The sequence below is a fragment of the Neolamprologus multifasciatus genome, chromosome 8 (genome assembly GCF_963576455.1).
Source record: "Neolamprologus multifasciatus chromosome 8, fNeoMul1.2, whole genome shotgun sequence".
NCBI lineage: Eukaryota > Metazoa > Chordata > Actinopteri > Cichliformes > Cichlidae > Neolamprologus > Neolamprologus multifasciatus.
In genome coordinates, this window is record NC_140446.1 from 15,273,850 (window position 1) to 15,295,045 (window position 21,196).

At 39.1% G+C, this 21,196-nt stretch overlaps 1 protein-coding gene across 1 annotated transcript; it reads right to left on the reverse strand.

Moving 5' to 3' along the window:
• Window positions 1-936: 936 nt before the first annotated feature.
• On the reverse strand, window positions 937-17,844 carry LOC146512710 (G protein-activated inward rectifier potassium channel 1-like). Its single transcript, XM_085170641.1, has 3 exons — window positions 15,755-17,844; window positions 5,562-5,778; window positions 937-5,181 (listed from the first exon to the last, which is right to left on the reverse strand). Exons 1-3 carry the CDS (start codon window positions 16,421-16,423, stop codon window positions 4,508-4,510), a joined length of 1,560 nt encoding a protein of 519 aa, XP_085026767.1. The 5' UTR covers window positions 16,424-17,844; the 3' UTR covers window positions 937-4,507.
• Between the last annotated feature and the right edge of the window lie 3,352 nt (window positions 17,845-21,196).

Consider the following 21,196-nt stretch of genomic DNA (forward strand, 5'->3'; position numbering starts at 1 on the left):
TAAATTCAAGTTTGGGAAGCCTTCTTCACACATTAGTTAGTTATGGAGTTCCACAGGGTTCTGTACTAGGACCAATACTTCTTACATTATACATGCTTCTCTTCAGTAATGTTATTAGAAAACACTTTATACTTTTTCATTCTCATACAGATGATACCAAATTATGTAATCATCTTTGATGCCAGATTACACAAATTGATTACTACAATTACAGGGATGTGTTAAAGACATGAATGGTTGGATGACCTGTAATTTCCTGTTTCTGAATTTAGACAAAACTGAGGGTATTATAATTGGCCCTAAATAAATTTTCAAAACATGGTACCTAACTTACTCTGGATGACATTGCATTGGCCTCCAGTAACACTGTGAGAATTCTTGGTGGGTTTTTGTGATTAGCATATGTCCTTCAACACATATACTAAACAAGTATGTAGGACTTCCATTTCAAAAACACTCTTTCTAACAGTTATATTGAAAAGCTAATTCACACACATTACATCTAGGCTGGACTATTGCAATTCTTTATTATCAGGCAGTTCTGAAAGCTCCCTGAAAAGCTTTTACTTATCCAGAAATACTGCTGTGAGAGTGGTAACAGACGGGAGAAAGATCATATTTCTCCCATATTAGTTTATCTTCCCTAGCTGTCTGTTAAATCCTAAATAGAATATAAAATCCATCTTACAATAATCAGGCCCCATCACATCTTAAAGACCTCCTAGTATTATATTACCCTAATAGAACATTTCAGTCTCAGATTGTAGGTTTAAGTAGAATGGGAGGCATAGCTAATCAGACACTGTCCTATAGAACCAGCTCCCAGTTTGCTTTCCATTTTAATAATCATTATATTTAGGGCTGGATAAGTCACTATATATTACTCCTCCACTACCCCGTTTTTATTCCCCATATATATATATATATATATATATATATATATACACTGCAGCCATGAAATTGAATTTCATCTTCTTTCTCACATACTACGTGTTTTGTCCTCTCCATGATCTGTTTTTTTTTTCTCTTTTATTTTCCCTCAATCCCTAAGTGATCAAGGCCTATGTCTGTCTTCAGTTTTGCTGGAGGTTTCTTTCTACTAAAAGGATGTTTTTTTCCTTCCTGCTGCTCCAGTAAATCTACCGATTTTAAATTAAAATTTTCCTGTTGAAGGTTTTTTCTTCTAATGATATTCAAGGTAATGATAAGCGCTTATTGTGTGTTTTATTTTTGCTTGATTAAATGCTATTTCATTAGTTTTTTAGCATAACCCAAATATGAAATAAGTCAGTGAATACAAATGATGCAAACTGTTTCCTGTTTATTTAAATAAAAAAATTTATCAAGAAAGTGCCTTTGAATGAAAATTACCCTAACCTTTTTTTCCCAAGCACATTTGAATGATCACTGAATAATGAATGCATATTTCAGTTGGTCCATCATTATACAGCATTATGTCTTTGATTTATTCTTTATCCATTTATCTGAGTTAATTTTATCTTAAGCTGGACGGAGGTCATTTCTTACTCTCAACTAGTTACATAATCACATTTCATTCTTCTGCTATTCTTTGCAGCATGACTAATAAACGCTTGACATCCTCTGATGTTTAAGTCTTATCTCTGCAAGATTTTCTGCCTATGGAGTACATGTGTCAGCAGCAATTATGCCACTTACCAAGCTCCTTTAACCTGTGATTTATGGCAGCTTGAAAACTAAAATATAAGTAAATATATAATATATATAATATAAGTTGCAGCCAGAGGAGAAGGTTGAGGGGCTAGATTTAACTCAGTTAACCTTCCAGCCAGGGGTAACTACCTGAAGATTTTGTCTGAAGGATCTTGCTTGTCGTTCTAAAATTTGCTTCAAAATAGAACAAACTCACGCTCACGTTTAAGGCTTTAATATTTGATGAATGCTGGTTTAGCCATCACAGCAGGTGACACATGAGCTGCTGATAGATTCTGCAGGATGAAACTGCTCTGGATGTTGAGTACAGTGTGCAAATATACAAGCTGAGTCAAACAGAAAAGGCAATACAGTTTTCTTTTCAGAGGGAAAAATATCAGTGCTAACAGGCACAGTTGTGTTTTCAAAGAATTTATTATTTAGCAGTTGCAATATGAAGTAATCTTTCCTTAATACTGGCAATAATACACAGATCCTCTGACATCATCTTCCCTGCATTCCTACATTGTTTTTTTTGTTTTTTTGTTGCTGTTGTTTTTTACATTTTGATAAACCAGTTAATAGTGACAGAAAATCTGCAGTCTAAAATTGATTTGTGATTGCATTTGGCACCCCATGTGTAATGGTCCAATGCAAACAGTGCACCAAGAGGTAAAAATTGTTAAAATTGCACAATAGGTAATGCAGTTGCTCATGTAAGCATCCAAATAAATAGTAGTCCTTAAAACATATTAATGTAACATGTGTATCAGGGATTTTTTTCACCCACTTCAGGTTAAATTGCGTAAAGTTAAACCCCGTCCCCCTGTTGCTTTCTTGTATGGCACTCATGCGGTTTTTCTACTAAAACGCACAAAGGCAGGTTTAAATTGTAGATAAGCCGTTGATTTTTCGTTAGCTTTATGTTAACTAGCTAATTAGGCTAATGCAAGCTGTGCATGTGGGATGAGAGGTCAATGTTAGCAAAAAAAAACAATGCCTAATCTTGAAAAAATGATTTAAATATGCACTGGATGCCTTCAGACATGATACTGTGCAAAAAGACTGAAGCTAAAGCTGCTGGATTTTACGTAAAATAAATTAAATTAATTAAAGAGGAGATAGTCTTAGAACCTTACTCTTTTTCCATCCTCTGATTAGTGTTTGTGATGTCAGGCAAAAAAGCAAATAAAAACTCAAATCATTGTTAGACAATAGGTGATAGTTATCTGATGTATTTTAGCAAATGCATGTTCCTCTATTGTTCTACAAAATGACTATCAACCAAAGTTAGTCAATAATAGGGACACACCAATCCTGCTTTTACCAATTCTGATCCAATACTGAGATCTTGGCATTGAGTATCTGTTGATCCAGTACCAGAGTTAAATCAATAAACTGTAATCCTCACTGTGAGGAAGAGTACCATTCCTTATGTTTTAGCTAGCACCAGGCTCAACTTAAATCTTGCTTTTCTAACAAATACATGCATTAAAGAATAGAAATGTACTTGATTTTATATTTATTAACAAAAAATAATAAACAACAACAGAAAAAATTAATAAAATCTAAAATGTAATTTTCATTATTTATCTAATTTATTTGTATTAGTCCGAGCTCAGTGCAAGCCTACTGCACACTGCTTTCATTGACAACCATGCAAGTTTCTCCTTTACGTCCTCTCAATCTGAGTTCACCTGCTTTTACTGCTCCTCAATATATTGGTGTGAAGTAGAGCTGGCACAAGCACATTATGTAACCAAGAGTGTAATAAAGAGTAATAAAAGCTTCCAAACAAGTGAAGGACCAAGAAAGAGAAAGCATTAACTGCTGCTTTGCTGTTAGCTTACTTAGTGCTTTGTTAGGTTGGCCAATAGCAACCACTGTTTCTGCTGAGTTAATCAAATACAGTAAAAATGAATAGATTGGTCATAGATCATCTCGTTTTAAACAATATCCAATCCAGCCTTTAGAATTAGGCTCGGACCAAAATCTGATCCAAATATCATATCGGCACATTGCTAGTAAAGTGCACCTGGACTACAAAAAGACTACAAAAAGAAACCAGAGTGTGCCTGGTACAGAAATGTTGTGTCTTGCCTACAGATTGTACATATTAATATGCAAAATCTGTTTTTAGAGATTAGGTAGTATTTGACTACTACAGTAGGTTGTCCTGTAGCAAACAGGATCTGCTACAGATAAATTTTACATTGATACAAATGAGCAAACCTCTAAAACACTTTCTTATCCTTTTGCACATTGTTTTATGTTTGGTAAAGGCTTAATTTAAACACCACTGCACACTTATTATATGAGAAATCAAGAATAATAAGTGAATCCAAAGCTTGACAGACTTGCCGTGCCTGGTTATCTTTGCTAAGCAGCCACTGGACAGTCACTGTTTTAAGGGAGCTGGTTTAGCAAATGATCAGTCTGATTTATAACTGCCACTTTGGTGCTTGTTCAATTAAAAACAGGTGGATACAGCAGTTTGAGGCCATAAGAAAGTCTTTGATGCAACTTCTGGGAAAAGAAATGAAAGGAACAAGCACAAGGACATAAGTGTTAAAAGTCAGTGGGGGGCACAGATGGTGATATATCAAAACTGAGTCACAGTATGAGCGGATGGATGGCTTATTGGTGTTGTCCTTCTATTTGTGGCAATGGACAACTTAGTAAAGAGCCTGATAAGAAATACTGAAAACTGGAGAGAATCTGCAGAAATTACAAAAAAAAACAAACTAGATCACAGTAGACTTTACTTATATGCAATGCCCATCAAGCCTGATAAATTTTTCAAATTAGTTTTAGTCCTGAAGGTAGTTTGCAGATGTCAGCGGTCAGCATTCATTCTGCGCAGTTTGGGAGGCAAGTTGTCCTCTGGCCGACTCCCTACCAAGGAGATCTGGACTGGTGCTGGGGTTGGAGCAGCAATGGTGCTAATGGCTGTGGGCAATCTGTGCTTCTCCAGCTCACTCTCCTCAGCTTCTCCATCCAAAGACAACAGCTGGACTTGCTCCTCCGGATGTCCTTGCCTCACTACAGGGATGGAGCTGGACCTCAGCCTCTGAATACTAAGCGGCAGATCTCCTGTGCTGGAGGCCTTCCCCCCAGGCAAGGCTGACCCAGTCTTCAGCCCCCTCCAGAGATGCTCCTCCCTGCTGGAGCTCATGCGCTGGAGTTTGCTGGGCAGCCTGGAGACTTGATCGTCTACATGATCTGCATTGTCAGCTGACAGGAGCCTCTCCCTGCGGCCTACTCGGCTGCTGTTCCTCAGCAGAGGCGAAGGGGGAGTAGGCGCAACAGGCAGGGGATTGGGTGACGTCAGGGAGGACTTCTCCTCCTGCTCTTTGACACTGTAGGGAGGTGTGGGGACTTCAAAGGTGTTGTGGAACTGGGAGTAATCGACTCTGAAGAAGCCCTCTTCAAGAGACATGACAGGGAGGAAGCGATGACCCCACAAGACTTCATCTTCAGTGTAAGATGTCCTTGCCTGGCATGTCATACCTGAGATGAAGAGAAGAGACAGAGTAGAAAAATATTTCAAATACAGACAGGGGAAAAGACAAAGAGGAAAACTGTATTAAATAAAAATGGACTGACAGCCAGACAGGAAGCTGATATGAAAGTGGTGAACTGCTTCAGGGACAAGGGAGAGGGAAACATGAAAAACTAACAGAGATGGAAGCAGCCTTGTGTTTTGAATAATTAAACACCATGAAATTAAACATTGTGTTAAATATTTCATTTTATATTACTGAGAAGCTCCATCTAACACCTGCTAAATGATGATGAGACAAATGATAAGGGACAGCGATGCTTACACAAAGTTAGTTGTTTTTAAAAAAGACAGCAAAAGGACCTCAGAAATAAGAATACGTTCTCACCAGTGGTCTCCACGATGCCCTCCAGAATGACAACAATCTCAAACTGATCGTTCATGAGCGAGCGCTGTGACAAGTCGAAGAACGGGCTGTTGCTGTTGATCTCATGGCAGATAGTCAAAGGTGACACTAGGAAGAGCTGATCCGCCCCTGTCCCGAAACCTACATCCAGTTCACACTGATCCAGAGGCAGGAACTCGCCCTCTGGGGTCTGCCGAGACTGTAGACACAAATGAACAGGACATTTTAGCACAAACATTGAAGTTTATACCAACACTCCCACCAAGGCAGTCTAAGGAAGAAAAGATGTACATTAAATGGATTTTCTCATCTTTCATAAAAGGGGTTTTGAGGGTTTCTACAAAGATGGAGTCCTTCTGACTCTGAGGCAGATTGCTCTTCAGCCTCAAGTCAGTACTCCTGAGATTCTGACTCGTGAGGGACCTAGCTACATAAACTAGAAAGCCTGACTGAGATAATGCTGATTATTGGCATTTAGCAACTTCATAAACTAGCAAGAGAGTCTTAAAATCACTGATATGAGGTGGACACTTTAAAACCTGACATTATTGTTACATTTTATTTGATTTAAAACAAAAACAAAGCAAAAAGCAAAGTGTAAAAACATTCATGCCAATTCACAGTTTTGTACTAGGCTGTGGTCAGACTATGCTGGGACCAGTTGCCAGGCAACCAACATAGACTCAAAGAAGTTATATCTGCCATGCAGACATGAAAGTGTCGAGAATCTTCTTGTCACCTAAATTATCTTTAGGACATTATCAGTGTGGTGTTTGCTGTTTATGGAAGTGTATTTCCAGCTGAGGAAAACACATCTGACAAAATGAATTAATTGAATCATATTGTCGTCATGTTAAAAAAAAAACCCTCTGAATTTCAAAGTACTGCTTTGCTGTCATGTAGAACATGCAAATGACTCTACCTACACAGCTAAAAGGTTTTATGACCCATTTTAACACACATTTTAGAGCCCTGAACTTTCCTACACATCACCCGAAAGAGGTGCATGTGAGAGTGAAAGGGTCCAAAGCCACTGAAGCGTTAGCCAGTTTTTAGCCTGCCGTCTCATTGGTTCAAAGTCAGTGTGTCTGATTGAAGCTAATATTCCTGCACAAAAATAGCTTTTTACAGGCTATAGTTGAGTTTATGAGGACACATTGTCAATCTGCCAGGTTTAACCTCTCCTTTGCAGTACCTACCACTTGGTGAGTACTTTTCATGTGAAACCCAACTACTGCTACTATATACGTATATGCACGTATTCTTTATCTTTGATCAAAAGGTAACCGAAGCTGTGTTTAAAGTCCACCGGAATAGCATTGAAAAGGCAATTTCCTTCTGGAATTTCACATGGTACCATATGAAATTGGATACTTAGAGAGTTAAAGTGGGGAGAATGAGTTGTTTTTGGTGCTCAAAGGCAGACAGGGTGAAGCCTGTAAACTAGATGTGGTCGCTGAGAATTGCTTCCATCAGCCACACTTATTGAAAAACGGGACCGTAATGAAGAAGATGTAGACTTTATCTTTGGTCCCAGGCTCACTTATGGTAGTACTGTTGCAAAACAACAGCAACTAAATACAAAGCGCTCCCAGAACTGCTTCGACAGGCCTACACGTCTTGTCAGATGGGGACAAGAAGAAGCCACAGATTTGGAAAAATCTGTCAATGTTCCAGCAGCAATCTGTCGAGTCCCAATTGCTGCTGTAACATTCAGATGGTAGGGTCAGAATTTGGCATAAACAATATAAATCCCATGGATCCATCCTGCCTCGTATCAGCTTGTCAGGCTGGTCGTGGTGGTGCATTGGTGTGGAGGATATTTTCTTGGCACACTTTGGGCTTCTTAGCACCAACTGAGCATCATTTAAACTCCACTGACTTGCTGATTATTGTTGATGACCATGTCCGTCCATTTATTACCACAATGTATCTATCATTTGATGGCTGCTTCCAGCAGCATTAACGCACCATGTCATGAAGCTCAAACCATCTTAAACTTTCCAGCAAACATAATTAACTAACGCTGATCAAAACTGGTTGCAGTACAACATATAAAACTTAACCATAGACGGACAGACCATGCTCCTACACAGAGTTCATGTCAGAACATCTCTTACAAAGTGTGAAATAGATTACATCAATCCACCATTTAGGGTTTTTTTTCTTATAATTCTTTTCTCAATAATTGTAATTAATTTAATTTAATTTATTCTAGCTAACAAACCAAGAACAAAGAATAAAACCTTAAATGCAAACTTTCTCTACAAAGTCAAATCAAGATATCGAGGCAATGTTTAAGAAGTACCTCAAACCAACGCCAAAGTAACATCTGTGACGTCTTTCAATTGTTATATTGGAAGAAAAGACCACCAGCTAACAGCTATTCAGTACTGAAATTTCTACTGGGTGGTTTCATGAACACAACAATGAGTTCACTGTACTCAAATGGCCTCCACTGTCACAGATCTCAGTCAAACACAGCCTCTTGGGCATGTGGTGGAAAAAGAGATTTGCATCATGGATGCGCCGTCGACAAATTTGCAGCAACTGTGTGAAGCTGTTATACCAATATGGACCAAGAATTCTGATGATTCCAAATCTATGATGAATTAAAGCAGTTCTGAATGCAAAAGGAGATCCAAAACAATGTAAGCAATGTGGACCTAATGAAGTGTATTTTTGCTGTGTAGTGGTAAAAGCAAGAACAACTGACCTGAGGAGGCAATAGCACTGAAATGTACTTGTCACACTGACTGGCAGACATGCAGGGTAAAAGTGAGAATGAAGGTGTTAAAACAATAGTCTCTCACCTTCCCAGCATCTAGTTCTGACAAAGCACCAGTAATCTTTATTTTATTTTATTTTTCATTCACTGTGTACACACCTCCTAATTTCCAGCAGATTAGACCCCATTGAAATTCTCAGCAACAGTCTGGCCTTAAAAAAAACCCAACAGTGTTGACCAAATGTAGACCAAATAGGGCAAATCTAAATAAGTAAAGTATGTGTTAAATAAAAATATCAAGAAAGAAGCTCAAAGAAAAGGCCAAAAAGAAAAAAATACTGATAATACCCATATGAGTTCTAACATTTCATACATAAACAGAAGGGTGAAAATCATCTTTCCCTGTTGTTAATGTTTATTAATTAGATTAAATAGATTATATCTTCTTCCCGTCACCTACTGTTAACTTTCATGAAGAGTGGCCTCCCCGGCCCTTTGAGCAAGGAGCCAATCGGTTCACAGATGGCAAACAGCCTGTCATTTGTATTCACCGTGATGTTGAGGACAGAAGGGTGTGACATTTCACAGGAAGACGTCTGTGCCCACAGATCCCCGGCTCGCCTTCTTGAGGGAAAGTGTCACCCATCATGCTGCATCAGTGGCTGCCGCTCACTGAACGCGCAGACGGGGAGCCGATGTAACATGTCCACTGAAGTTAAGTCGAAAAAGCAAGAAATGCGGATGTTTTTTTTATGTAACAGTGAAAACTCTCCCTAAAAGGAAACAAGCAGAAAAAGCTGTAAAAAGCTACACCACCTACCGCGCCTTTGATCTGTCAGTCTACGGGGTGTATTCTCGTAACAAATAAAATAATGTTACTCGATTTGGGGATGTCATCAAGGAAGAGATGTAAAATCTCCTCAGTCAGAGTCTGATCATGCCTGGAATGGAGGGGTGCCTGCACAGGGTGGCTCTGCCAAAACAAACAAACTGCTTCTGTTTACCTTTGCCATTAAAGATAAAGTAATTCCATCTTTGATGGCTAAAACAATCAGGTCATGTCCGCTGTAAAGTGTTTTGGCAACTGTTAAGCCATTAAATGCATTAATCGGTTTACTCCAGCTGGACTTCCTGGATCGATTGTCTTACCGGTAGCCACTATAAATAACAGACACCCTTACCAAAGCAGCCCTTCCTTTTGCTTTCGGTCTAAATCCCAGCTTATAGGATTACATCGTCTGACATTAAATACTTTTCACTTTATTGCTGAGAGCTTGGAGATATTACTCTCACTCTGCATGATAAATATAAAGTGGCGTTCATCAGGCAGTTTGCTTAGCTTAGCAGCACAAAGCTATCATTTCAAAGCAGCAACCTCCAGGGCTGAGAAATGAGTAGCAAAAACAGTAGTTCCTGCATTGGCTACTTGAGGCTGGCTTCAAAAGCAAGACAGTCCCCACTGACTGCTGTGGGGAAATACCCAACTTCAGCAATGAATTTAACACTTTTACAGCCTTTAATAAAAAACTTTACAGTAGCTCCATTTAGAGCACACCCATGTTTATGTTTTTTTTTATGTTTGTTTTTATTGTTGATGTAATTATCTGACAAATATGACCTCCTGCTTGGTACAGACTGTATGCTACAGAAGTTGTCCTGTCTCCAGCCCCTCACTCCCAAACTGGCTGCAGCACATGGTTTTTTTCCTGTTAAAAAGGAGTTTTTCCTTCCTGCTGTTGCCAAGTCTTTGCTCATATGGGTCTTCTGATTGTTGGGGTTTCCTCTCTGTTATTATTAAGTCTTTATCTTACATTACCAAGTGCCTTGATTATTGAGAACTGAATCCTCTTGTCTAACTATGGTATAGATAAGAGGGTGGAAAAATGCTAACATTGAGGCTCTTCAATTATGCCTCTATGTTTTCATATTTACACTTAGTGAACAGTAAAATGCAGTCCAGTGTGGTAATAGGTATTGCTGCTTAAATCCTTTATATCCATCTTAATTATCCATCTAACTGCCCTTCTTTTTAGCAGCAATCTTTATGACATCAAAAACAGGCAAAGCTCAAGATTTCCTTCTATTTAAATATAATAATGGTGCTACTGCACTAGATTTTCCCATTTGGAAACCAGTGTACTGGTAAGTCATTTATTTCTGGGTGTAAAGGTAAAACTGCTGATTTTAATAAATCCTCACTGCTTGCCTCACTAGCGCTGTAGTGCTACAACAGAATTATACCCCTGCCAAGGACGCAGAAAGCTGCTGGATGGCTTCAACAATGTAAAAGCCTTGTGTGTTCTCTTAGTGCTGCTAAACAGTCAGCGCCACAAGGGAGAAATTAATGGCCTTTGGAAGAGGTCCTGATATGGAGGGGGTGCTTAATTTACCAAGCCACCTGAGATTCAAGTTGAGTGAAGGCAGGCCCTCTCCCTGGTGACTCACTTGCCCTTCAGTGACAGTTTGTGTGGACCATGTGTGCAAATGCATGTGTTTGAGAAAGATACTAAGAAATCCAGACATCAACAATGCAACACACATGGTAAATGGTAAATGGTAAATGGCCTGTATTTATATAGCGCTTTACTAGTCCCTAAGGACCCCAAAGCGCTTTACATATCCAGTCATCCACCCATTCACACACACATTTACACACATGTATTACTTTTGTGTTTGACATGCAAATGTGGACATGTGTCCAGCTACTGGGCTTTGAGCGGGAGATAAAATGTGATTCTCGCACAGACGTTGCATTCTGTCTCTCAATCTGTCTGCCACAACATTATCGCTTTTCTTTTTTTGCCTCTTCTTCTCTTCTTTCTTCTGCTTTCCCTGCTTGTCCTTCAGAGTTAGACGGTGGCAGATGTTACGAGTCATGCCGGCATATCTGCCTGCCTGTCTCGCTAAGCTCCTGCATGCATGCCTGTCTGTCTGCTTCTCGCCCTTATCACTTATCTCCTGCTGTGGACCAACCTACTGAGACAGGCTTCTGTTGACACTGACGAGCACCGCCCAGCTGTCACTCTCCCCCGCTGCATTTTTGTTCAGTCTTGTTTGCCACACTTGCTGCTGTTTACTGCTTCCATCTCCTTTGTCCCACCAATTTTTTTTCTTGCCAAGATAAGCTCGTTACATCCGCGCTCTGACGGCAACCCACATGCCTGCATGTTTCCATTTTAATATTATATTTCACTTCTGCTGCAGGGGTCAGAGCACCTCTGCATTCCACTGGTTTATTAATTAATGCTGCATCAATATTAATGGAATTTCAAGGACTTTTATGTTTTTACATTAACATGTATTGTGGATATAGGGTGGGCAGTACTGCCAGAGAGCTGTGTTTCTGCTCATAATTAAGTTTGTTATGTGTAACCATAAAATTGGGATCTACTATTATATTTCACCAGGCACAAGTTAATTACTTGTGTCTGGTAAAATATAATACAGCCTGGAGCTGCATTCTTTCTAGTTCTCTTAAAAGTGGCTATATGTATGTACACTATGCCAACAAATGCCTTGAAATACACTTGTCTAACAGCACTTTTGAACTGGATGCAGTTGAATGGGTTCATGAACTCACATCTAGCACTGCAAACTGGTTACTTGAATCTTACATTCAAGACAAATAACCCGGTTTTTATCCTGGTGCCATAACCCATAACTAACTCTTCGTTCTCGTGAGTATTTTTGAATCATTCTAAAATGTGTTTTGTGGACTTGAGAGGGAATTTCACTGCAGCCCTGTGGATGGTAATCCTGGTATTACTGTAGTTGGAGTTTGATTTGTATTGCTATCAGCAAGTCTGATGTTTTCCATTGTTGGACTTCCCTACTCCTGCTCTTCGTCACAAATTCTGTGGCAGCCAAAGGGTGGAGGGTGTCACATTTGGTGTTCTCAGAATCTGCTTTTTCCAGCTGATTTAGTTCTGATAGCTCCTTCAAGCCATGACCTCCAGTTTGCACTGGGGTAGTTTGCTTCAGAATGTGCAGCAAATGTGTAACGCGCTTTGAGTGCTCAGAAGAGTAGAAAAGCGCTATATAAGAAACAGTCCATTTACCAAAATTAGCACCTCCAAGTTTGAGGCCATGGTTTTCAGGCAGAAAGGATGGAGTGCCCACTCCGACCTGGGAATGAGTTGCTAGCCCGAGTGAAGAAGTTCAGGTATCTCTGAATCTTGGTCACAAGTCAAGGAAGAAGGGAGTGGGAGATTCAAATAAGGCTACAATGTTTAAAGTAAATCTTTTATATTGTTATCACATCTTCTAGACAAGTCCCATATGTCACTGAGCTTGTCGATAAAAGAGACGTGTGAAATGGAAAGAGGCACGCCCACCATCACCTCCTACTTTACATTTCTACTTGTGCTTCAGTCCTCTAAACTTCTACTGATGAAACTCAGTAAAATTCACATCCAGCAGTTAGAGGGCAAACTCGAGGAGATCAGTGTTGGCTTTAATGTTCATAGCCACTAGACACCCACGTAGCAAGGGGGAATTATTTAGCGCTCCAGTGACAGTTTCTTACATCATTGTGTAAAAGAGTCAGAAAATACATAGCTGAAGAGTCCAAATGCTCCACCAAGTATTATTTTCTGTAATAATTCACTGACTGCACACACACCAACTTTACTCTTTCCCAAAAGTCCAGAGTATCCAGGTCCCACAGCAAATTTATGGCCCATGCCAAGGTATCTCCGTGCCACCGTACGTTTTCACTGCTCCATCATTAGGATTTACTGCAGCATGCCTCATTTCTTCAACCAGCTTTGTGGGCAAAACATCTAACAGTGACCTTGAGTGGCGTGCTACCTGAACATGAGCCATGGCATCATTTGCACAGCGCAGCTGTAGTATTAGAGGGCTATGTTGAATCAATCTACTCTACAATACACCGCTGTGCAGTCTGACAACACAGTGACGTACATGGGCAGGAAAAAAGGAACAATGCAGCAGTGCTACGATCATACCCTGCGCACAGATTTCACAGCACGATTAGTCCAGGATCCAAAGATGATGAAGGCTTCTTCTTAAAATATCACAATCAGCTAATGTGGACAAGACTTATGAATTCATTTTTTGACCCTTTATTGCAGGTTAATTGAATATTTTTATTTTTATTTTACACGTGATTCATGTGTCCTGGACATCTGACCTTCCACATGAATAACACATGAATGATTGTAGCTTAAAAATATCATTTAATGATCATTACTCACTGGCCGAAATCCCAGGTCAGGATCATCACATAAATTTAATCAACTGATCTTAGAAAGGAAGCCAAGGACTGTTTAAATAAAGTCTGAAAAAAAAAGCTGATGGATGAAAGCACTCTAAACAGCAAATGTTTACCATGCAGTAATTAAGCAGCACTCCAGGCTGGCACGTTCACTTAAACTTGAGACGTGAGGCAAGACCGAGAAAGCTACCTGCACAGCTAAAGTACTGGGTCTCCATTATGTATCTAATCAGCAACATTAATGCAGCATTTGTTCCAGTACGTTCTGCTGTGAATGCTACAAATCACACAAGACTGCCTGATGAATTCAGTTACAGTATCAGGAACCGAATACAGCTTAAACTTTCATAACAATTCCTCTTTAATGATAAATCTACAGTGGCTCTGATTGACGCTGAAATTTTACAGCGTGTCCCGTGGGTGTTTGTTTTACTGCTTTCACTCTGTTATTTCAAACAGGACAGAATGCATTAGAGGCGACTATGCAGAGTGTAAAATGGCCTGAAATGAACTGCTCTCCTCTGCAGAAGGAGGAAAGTTGATGATGGTGCATTCTGTGTGATTATTCATCTGTGAGACTGGTGATTAAGTGCAATCAAGACACCATATTTTTCCTTTGCCTTTCTCAGCAGTTAATTAAAGGACAATTGATAACGTAATGAAATAAAAATGGGAGAAAGAGCTGAAACAGTGGCAGTAATAAGGCTTTTAATAATGAATGACTTTTATTTATTATTTCTTTCTTTTTATTGAAGTCAAATGAAAAATCGAGGGATTAAAACATTTTAAAAGGACTTTAAACATTTTTTTCTGTTGACTTGGTTAAGAAAACAAAATAAACAACTAAGTACAATCAACTCGTTGGTGTGAGTTCATAAAAGTGAGCCGTCACTGAAGATCACCTCACAACTCCAAAGGAGTGACAAAAGCACATCCAACTCTCACAACAAAGCGCTGCCGGCTATTAAGGTTTAAACTGATGAACACTGCTACAGGGAGCTTATGCGGGCTCAAACAAAGTCCTCAAATTGTGATGAATTGTTGTGTTTGGACTTTTTTCTGCACCTGAAATACACAGACACTATGGAGCACTGTCCATCAGTCATAAGGTCACACAGACACTGTGGAGCACTGTCCATCAGTCATAAGGTCTCCAGGCCAAAAAAAAATGTTGCTTAGAGAACTTGAGAAAAGCATTCCCCTGGTGAGAGACTGCTGTTTGAAGCTGCAGTTTCAGTCTATTTCAGTTGTGAAATTGCATGACACAAAATGTTTTCCTCTTCCCTTTTATCATAGCCGACAGCAGCTGCCTCGGCTCTCCTTTCATCCTCCGGATTTTTATTTTTATTTTTTGCAGCGCTGAAAGGCAGCAGTTGCTCTGGTAAAATGCCAAATCACTGTCACGTCTCAGTATTTAATAGTTACATTTTGTCCTGTCTTTAGGAAAGAGTGGCCACAGGAATTACAGCCATTGTAGCCGGTTAACTTTAGAAATGATCTTTTAACCAAGTGCTCGTGCTGTAGTTGGCCACAAACTATTTCCTGGGGGAGGCATTCATCTCATCTGTGGACAGCTTAAGTTGAGGCTGAATTTGAATATACAACCCACTGACAGCCATACTGCTGACTGAAGGAGGGGTGGGGGGCAGTTTGTGATGACCCTCGCTGAAGCAGGCGGCTCAGTCAGCATCTCAGAAATGAAGAGAGGAGAGCTGATAAACACAGAGCTGAAATACACAGCCTGTAGCTGTAAGTAGGATGCTCCGGGGAGTAAATGGCCACTTATTAAAGCACAAGTCACGATGGAGCCTCGCTATAAAAGCAGAGCCCCTACAGCAGGGATGCTAAACTCATTTCAAATCAAATACATATATATATATATATATATATATATATATATATATATATATATATATATATATATATATATATATATATATATGAAAAGCTGTAACACTTGGAGAGTTACACTTAAAAGTTCTAAGTCCATGCTTTCCTTCGTATATTCCAGGCCGTCCAGTGGGAATCTTTGCCCTGAAATAGTCAAATCTGGGAATTAACAGAAATTTGGTGCATGGCTTGAAAAACGGTCACAACGCTTAACACACACTTAATTTGAGAGTGTTTTTTATTCAGACACAACACGTTCAGAGTTGAGATGGCGCAGGAGAAACATCCTCTGGCTATCACCCAGGTAACGGGCGTGCTTACCTTTATGAGTTTGCACCTGATCTGAGCGGACACCATGTGGCTGTTTCGCAGGTTTCCCACTCGGAACATGAGGCATAACTTCCCGTCCCGCTGCGAAATGACCGCGTCCTGGCTGAACATCAGCGTCTCCGCGCGCTTCTTGGGCTGCGACATCTTGATGAACATGCAGCCAATCAGGAAAGCGTCCACGATGGAGCCCAGCAGCGACTGGAAGAGGAAGAGGATGATACCCTCAGGACACTTTTCCGTGATGTACCGGTGGCCGTAGCCGATTGTCGCCTCGGTCTCGATGAAGAACAAGAACGCAGAGGGAAAGTTGTAGACGTTGGCGACGCACGGGGTGTAGGACGAGTTGTGGCCGCCGTAGCTCAGGTCTCCGCGGATGTAAGCGATGACCCACCACATCGAAGCCATGACCAGCCACGCCACCGTGTACGTGAGGATGAAGATGAGAAGGTTCCAGCGCCACTTTAGATCCACCAGCGTGGTGAATAGATCAGAAATGTACCTGCTGGTTTCACTCCCAAGGTTACCGTGCTGGACATTGCAGCGGCCGTTCTTCTCTACAAATCGCTGCCTCTTTTTCTTCACCGGCGCGGAAAAAGTCATGCTCCGGTTGGTGTTTACCACCTGGTAGTCCTCGCCAAATTTCCGCCGTATGGCTGACATTGTGTGCTTTCGGTCACCTTACTGGCAACGATCAGTTCTTGTGCAGAATCGGGCTCTTTGCGCAAGTTTGGCACCGTCTAACCAAAACCGTGCAACAGCATTCAGCCAAGACATGCCCCGCTCGCATCCCACGAGATGGAGATGCGCTTCTCTCCGGTAAATTAATCGTAGGCTAAATGAGCCGAGATTCTGCGCAATACATCATTCATACTCGGTCCCTTTTTACGCAAAGTATTCTCCCCCGAGTGATAACTTTTTTTTCTTTCTTTCTTTTTTATTACGATACCATCCGTTTAGGGAGCCGTACAATAAAATGATGTCAGTGTTAGCTGCTTTTAATCAGGCTAACTAGATTCAAAAGTCTGTGTCCTTGGGTCCTTTGTAGATCCAGTGCTGTGTCAGTAAACCTGTGCGTTAATAAAACGGCAGGCTCCAGCGCGCGCTTGTGCCCGAGAAAATACGTCCTGGTAGGAGTGACTTCAAATTAAAGACTGTAGAGGAACTGCAGCACGGATGGCAGATTTCACTTTCACGGGGGTGGGCTTACGTGGGGATACAGACCAGGGAGTGCTTTTTTTCCTGTTTATTTCATTCTTCTTTTTGCCTGTTTCCAATAATTCGAAAGCATAAACATTCAAATTCATCATTGACCGCATTACTATCCTTAGTCTGTGTCTTCGACTTGGGTTTATATGCTTTGAAATCTGTTTGTTATTACTAAATTATCGAGGTGCCCATAACCAGAGAACATTGTGCTGTACTATAAAATTGTGTCATTACGAGTATGGCGCCTGGTGGTGGATGTTTATCTCCACCTAGTGTTTCAACAGTGGAAGTAAATGAAATCCGATGACAGTGGTCGTTCATTGTAAAGTTCCAGCTTGAGAGCGATGAAATGTTTATTTAAAAGGGTTTATTCAGAATATGAAATTCATTGTTTGATATTGAAAATGGAATTATAATCTATGGTACTGATGTTTTCGGAGTAATGAGATGAGTCATGTCATCAGCACATGTTATATGTGCATATATTCTCTCTCTCTCTGTGTGTGTGTGTGTGTGTGTGTGTGTGTGTGTGTGTGTGTGTGTGTGTGTGTTTTAATAGACTCAATATAACGTGAAAATAGATCAAAAACACCGTTTTGAAGACGATTCATGCTTTACAGTCTTTTGCATCAGCACATAGCTGCCCCTCCCTGAGCCTTTTTTCTGGTTAAAAGGGAGTTTTTTCCATCCCACTGTTGCCAAGTGCTTCCTCAAAAGGAGTCTTCTGATTGTTGGGGTTCTCGGTTTTGTTGAAGGATCTATACTTTATAAATGCAATCAAATTGAATAGAATTGAATAGAATTTGGCTTTCTATAGCTGCAAACACCTTTATCGAATATTTTTGAATTTTTAATTGTTTTTTTCTCCACAGTATTTATTTTTAATTTAACTTTTCATATTTGTTGCTTTAATCATTATTGTTCAGCACTTTGTAACTTTGTTTAGAAAAGTGCTTTATAAATACAAATAAACTAAAGTCACAAGCAGAATATCAAAGTGAAATGCTTCATCATCTTGTCACCTCACACTCCTAAAGTTGCTTATATACAGCTATTTGAATTGGCTGAGTGGTTAGGATGATGCAGGTCATCGGGACCAAAGACAAAATAAAACAACCACCAGAAAGCAGGAAATGAGGTATTCTACAATGAAATCATAATAATTGTGTATGGAAAAATGTCAGTCAGAACACTAAGTTAAAACATATTGGTTGGTGTTTGCAGAAGCCAGATGATACAAGTTTTGTGGGGATTACCAATTGTGTATTACTGATATATAAAGTGCAATTACATACATGTTTACACAATGTATTGAAAAGGGGCTTCATAAACTTGTAAGTAATGAAAACTCTGCTGTTTCCATACAACAAGAAAAGGCAATGTCACTCAAATAATTCAAACTCTTTTTTTATATATAGATTTCTACAAACACAACATTGTGTGTTCTCTCACCTCTTCCTTTAACAATGCTCTGAAAGTGTTTGGGAACTGAGGAGTACTTTTAAACATTTAAGTGTTTTATTGTTCTGTCTTGATAAAAGATTTCAGTTCTTCAGAAGCCCGGGATGTCTTGAGTTGTACTTTCTGTTTCATTATTCAAGAATTACAGACAGGAGGGCTTTGCACCCACACACCCACACCCTTTTATTACTGAATCAAATCATGTTACTAGAAACACCTTGCAGTTTTTCTTTGTTTTGCTGAAATAAGCAACATCAAAGTTGCTCAGAAAGGTGTATATGTTGTTCAGGATCAATAGAGTCTTATATATTTGCCCAGACTTTCTTTCACAATGACCTGTAGTTAATCACTCTCCATTTTTATTACTGAAAGACTGCACTGTTCTGCAATACTATTTATAAAGCAATCATGTTACTAATCATTAACCAGTTACTTGTAGGATATTTCACAAGGTGGTTTTTTACACATTTCCAGACTCCCGTTGTTTCTGTTCTGTATTTTTAGAAGCACCACATTCAAAATGTGGATATTTTTAAAATGATTAATACAAAAAAAAATCTGTTTCACTATTTGAAATCATACCTTGAAGTATAAGATCCCTCTATTCAGTTTAATGTACGTTTTACAGTTTCACAACTCTTCTGGGAACAGAGCTGTATATATACCAGCGCACACAAACATACAGCATGATCCTGCTCTAATAGTTTGATATGATATTCCTCTTTTTGAATTCAAATGTTAGAATGTGGGATATATATTGAACTTATGAATGAGAAGATTAAATCACATGAGATGATTTCCCTCCCTGCTTTTGTTCTTTAGATCGCGTATCTTTGAGTTATCACAGACAACAAAACCAAATTAATTTCCAAACTATCATATCAAAGCGTTTCTTATACTATGCCAACATACAAAGATAAGATAGCTTTGTGTGAGTGCACCGAGTACACGCTATTATTATAATAATAATAATAATTAAGCTGTAAATGATACTTGACTTTTAAAAAAAACTAAAACATTTGTGCAATACAGGAAGCCATCATTTATCTGAACCACACACACTCAGAACAAATTTCCTTCTAGTAACATTAGCAGGCAGAGCTCTGATTACAGTTTATATGAAAAACAGTAAGAGCATGCACTATATCAAGTTATCGGATGTAACTGTTAAGTTATGAAACTTTTCTTCTGCAAATCTCACATCACTATCGTATTCCAGAAAATTCCTGTCAGAGGATTATATAAGTATAATAAAAAACGTTGTGATTAAGACATAGTTATCAGTTTATCTGCCTAACGACTGAGATGTTTTTTGTCGGCTCAGTCAACAAGAAAACACTCCAAGGTCACAATGAAAAAAACAAAGTGTCCCTTTTTATTCATATATATATATATATATATATATATACTTTATGATATTGACTGTCAAATGAGAATGCATACGTGGGAGGAAAAAAGCTCTCAAGAATTGCTGTGCAATCAGTCAGAATAACCATTTCTACTCAATGACAAATGCAGTGCTTCGACAACCTAAATAAAAAGACTCATCACACAACAGAAGAAACTTTCATTTTATTATTATTACTTTTTTATTCAATAGAAAATAAAATGTTCCATGAAGAAATGTTTACCACCACTATTCCACTGCAATAACATTAACACGGGTGATCAAACAGCCTGAGTCAATAGCTCTAGATTTTTCCAAAGAAATGCTAACCAGCACCTTATCTTTAGAAAATAAGCACAATGTAATCTTGACTTTAATTCCAATTTTTTTAAAGCACTGGTTCTCAAAGTGCAGCTCATGGACCAACAGCAGGCCTTGGTGATATTTTGTGTGGTCAATATAAGGAAAAAATCCACTACTGCATATTGAATTCCTTAACAGTTTGTGTCAAAGCATGAACGACTGGGACAAAAATAGAACAATTTTTCCCTTTCTTGGAACTCTTGCTCAACATACAGCTGCTTCAGTAATGATTAAAATATATAAACCGGTTCAAAAAGGACAGTTACTGACATAAACCACTAACCTTTGAACAAGCTCGTAAAAAACATTAAGTAGTTATGTGTATTGTCTCTAGGCGGGTCTCAGTTACATGCTGGCTCCCTAAAGTGTCATTCAGTCAACCAACCTTTGGAAAATCACTTTTAAATTATAAATTAAACTAAGTATATTTATTGAAGTCAAGCAAAATTTAACCTTCACACTGTGAATATTTTTCACGTTACAGTCCCTCGAGCTGCAGTGGGTTGAAATTTTAGACTTAATTCATGTTTCTTGTTCTAGTATTTTGAATTCATTGTAACCTCTTAAGTATTTATTTCTTTATATTTTGCTTCTGTGTCTTGATCAATACTTCCATGGGATTTCTGAAGGCCTTGAAAGTTTTTCTTTGGATATTGGCTGTGACTCATTTTCAGTCCACTCTTTGTACCTTAATATTTTCAGAGGAATTTTCTTTCTTTCTTTCTTTCTTTCTTTCTTTCTTTCTTTCTTTCTTTCGTTTGGTTTTGCCAAGCCACTTCACTCTCACCTATGACTCATTCAAGTATATAAAACCATCCACCTAACTCAAGGGAAACACATAATTTGTTCCCTTTTCTTTAGCCAAATGTACAGGCAGGCATACAATATCATTTTTGCACCACCATATCATTTAGCTGAAAACTTGCCATATCTCAGTATGGTCTGTTCTTAAAAGACAATTTGAGAAGTAGAAGGCAAAAGAAGAATATTTGCAGACCTAAAAACCTATGGATACC

Excerpts from the sequence above, each read along its gene's own strand:
- LOC146512710 (XM_085170641.1), bottom strand. The coding sequence starts at position 16,423 with ATGTCAGCCATACGGCGGAAATTTGGCGAGGACTACCAGGTGGTAAAC. Across the intron at positions 5,779-15,754 it reads TCAGGTGCAAACTCATAAAG|TCTCGGCAGACCCCAGAGGG; the intron begins GTAAGCACGCCC and ends TTGTGTCTACAG. Across the intron at positions 5,182-5,561 it reads GGGCATCGTGGAGACCACTG|GTATGACATGCCAGGCAAGG; the intron begins GTGAGAACGTAT and ends TCTTCATCTCAG.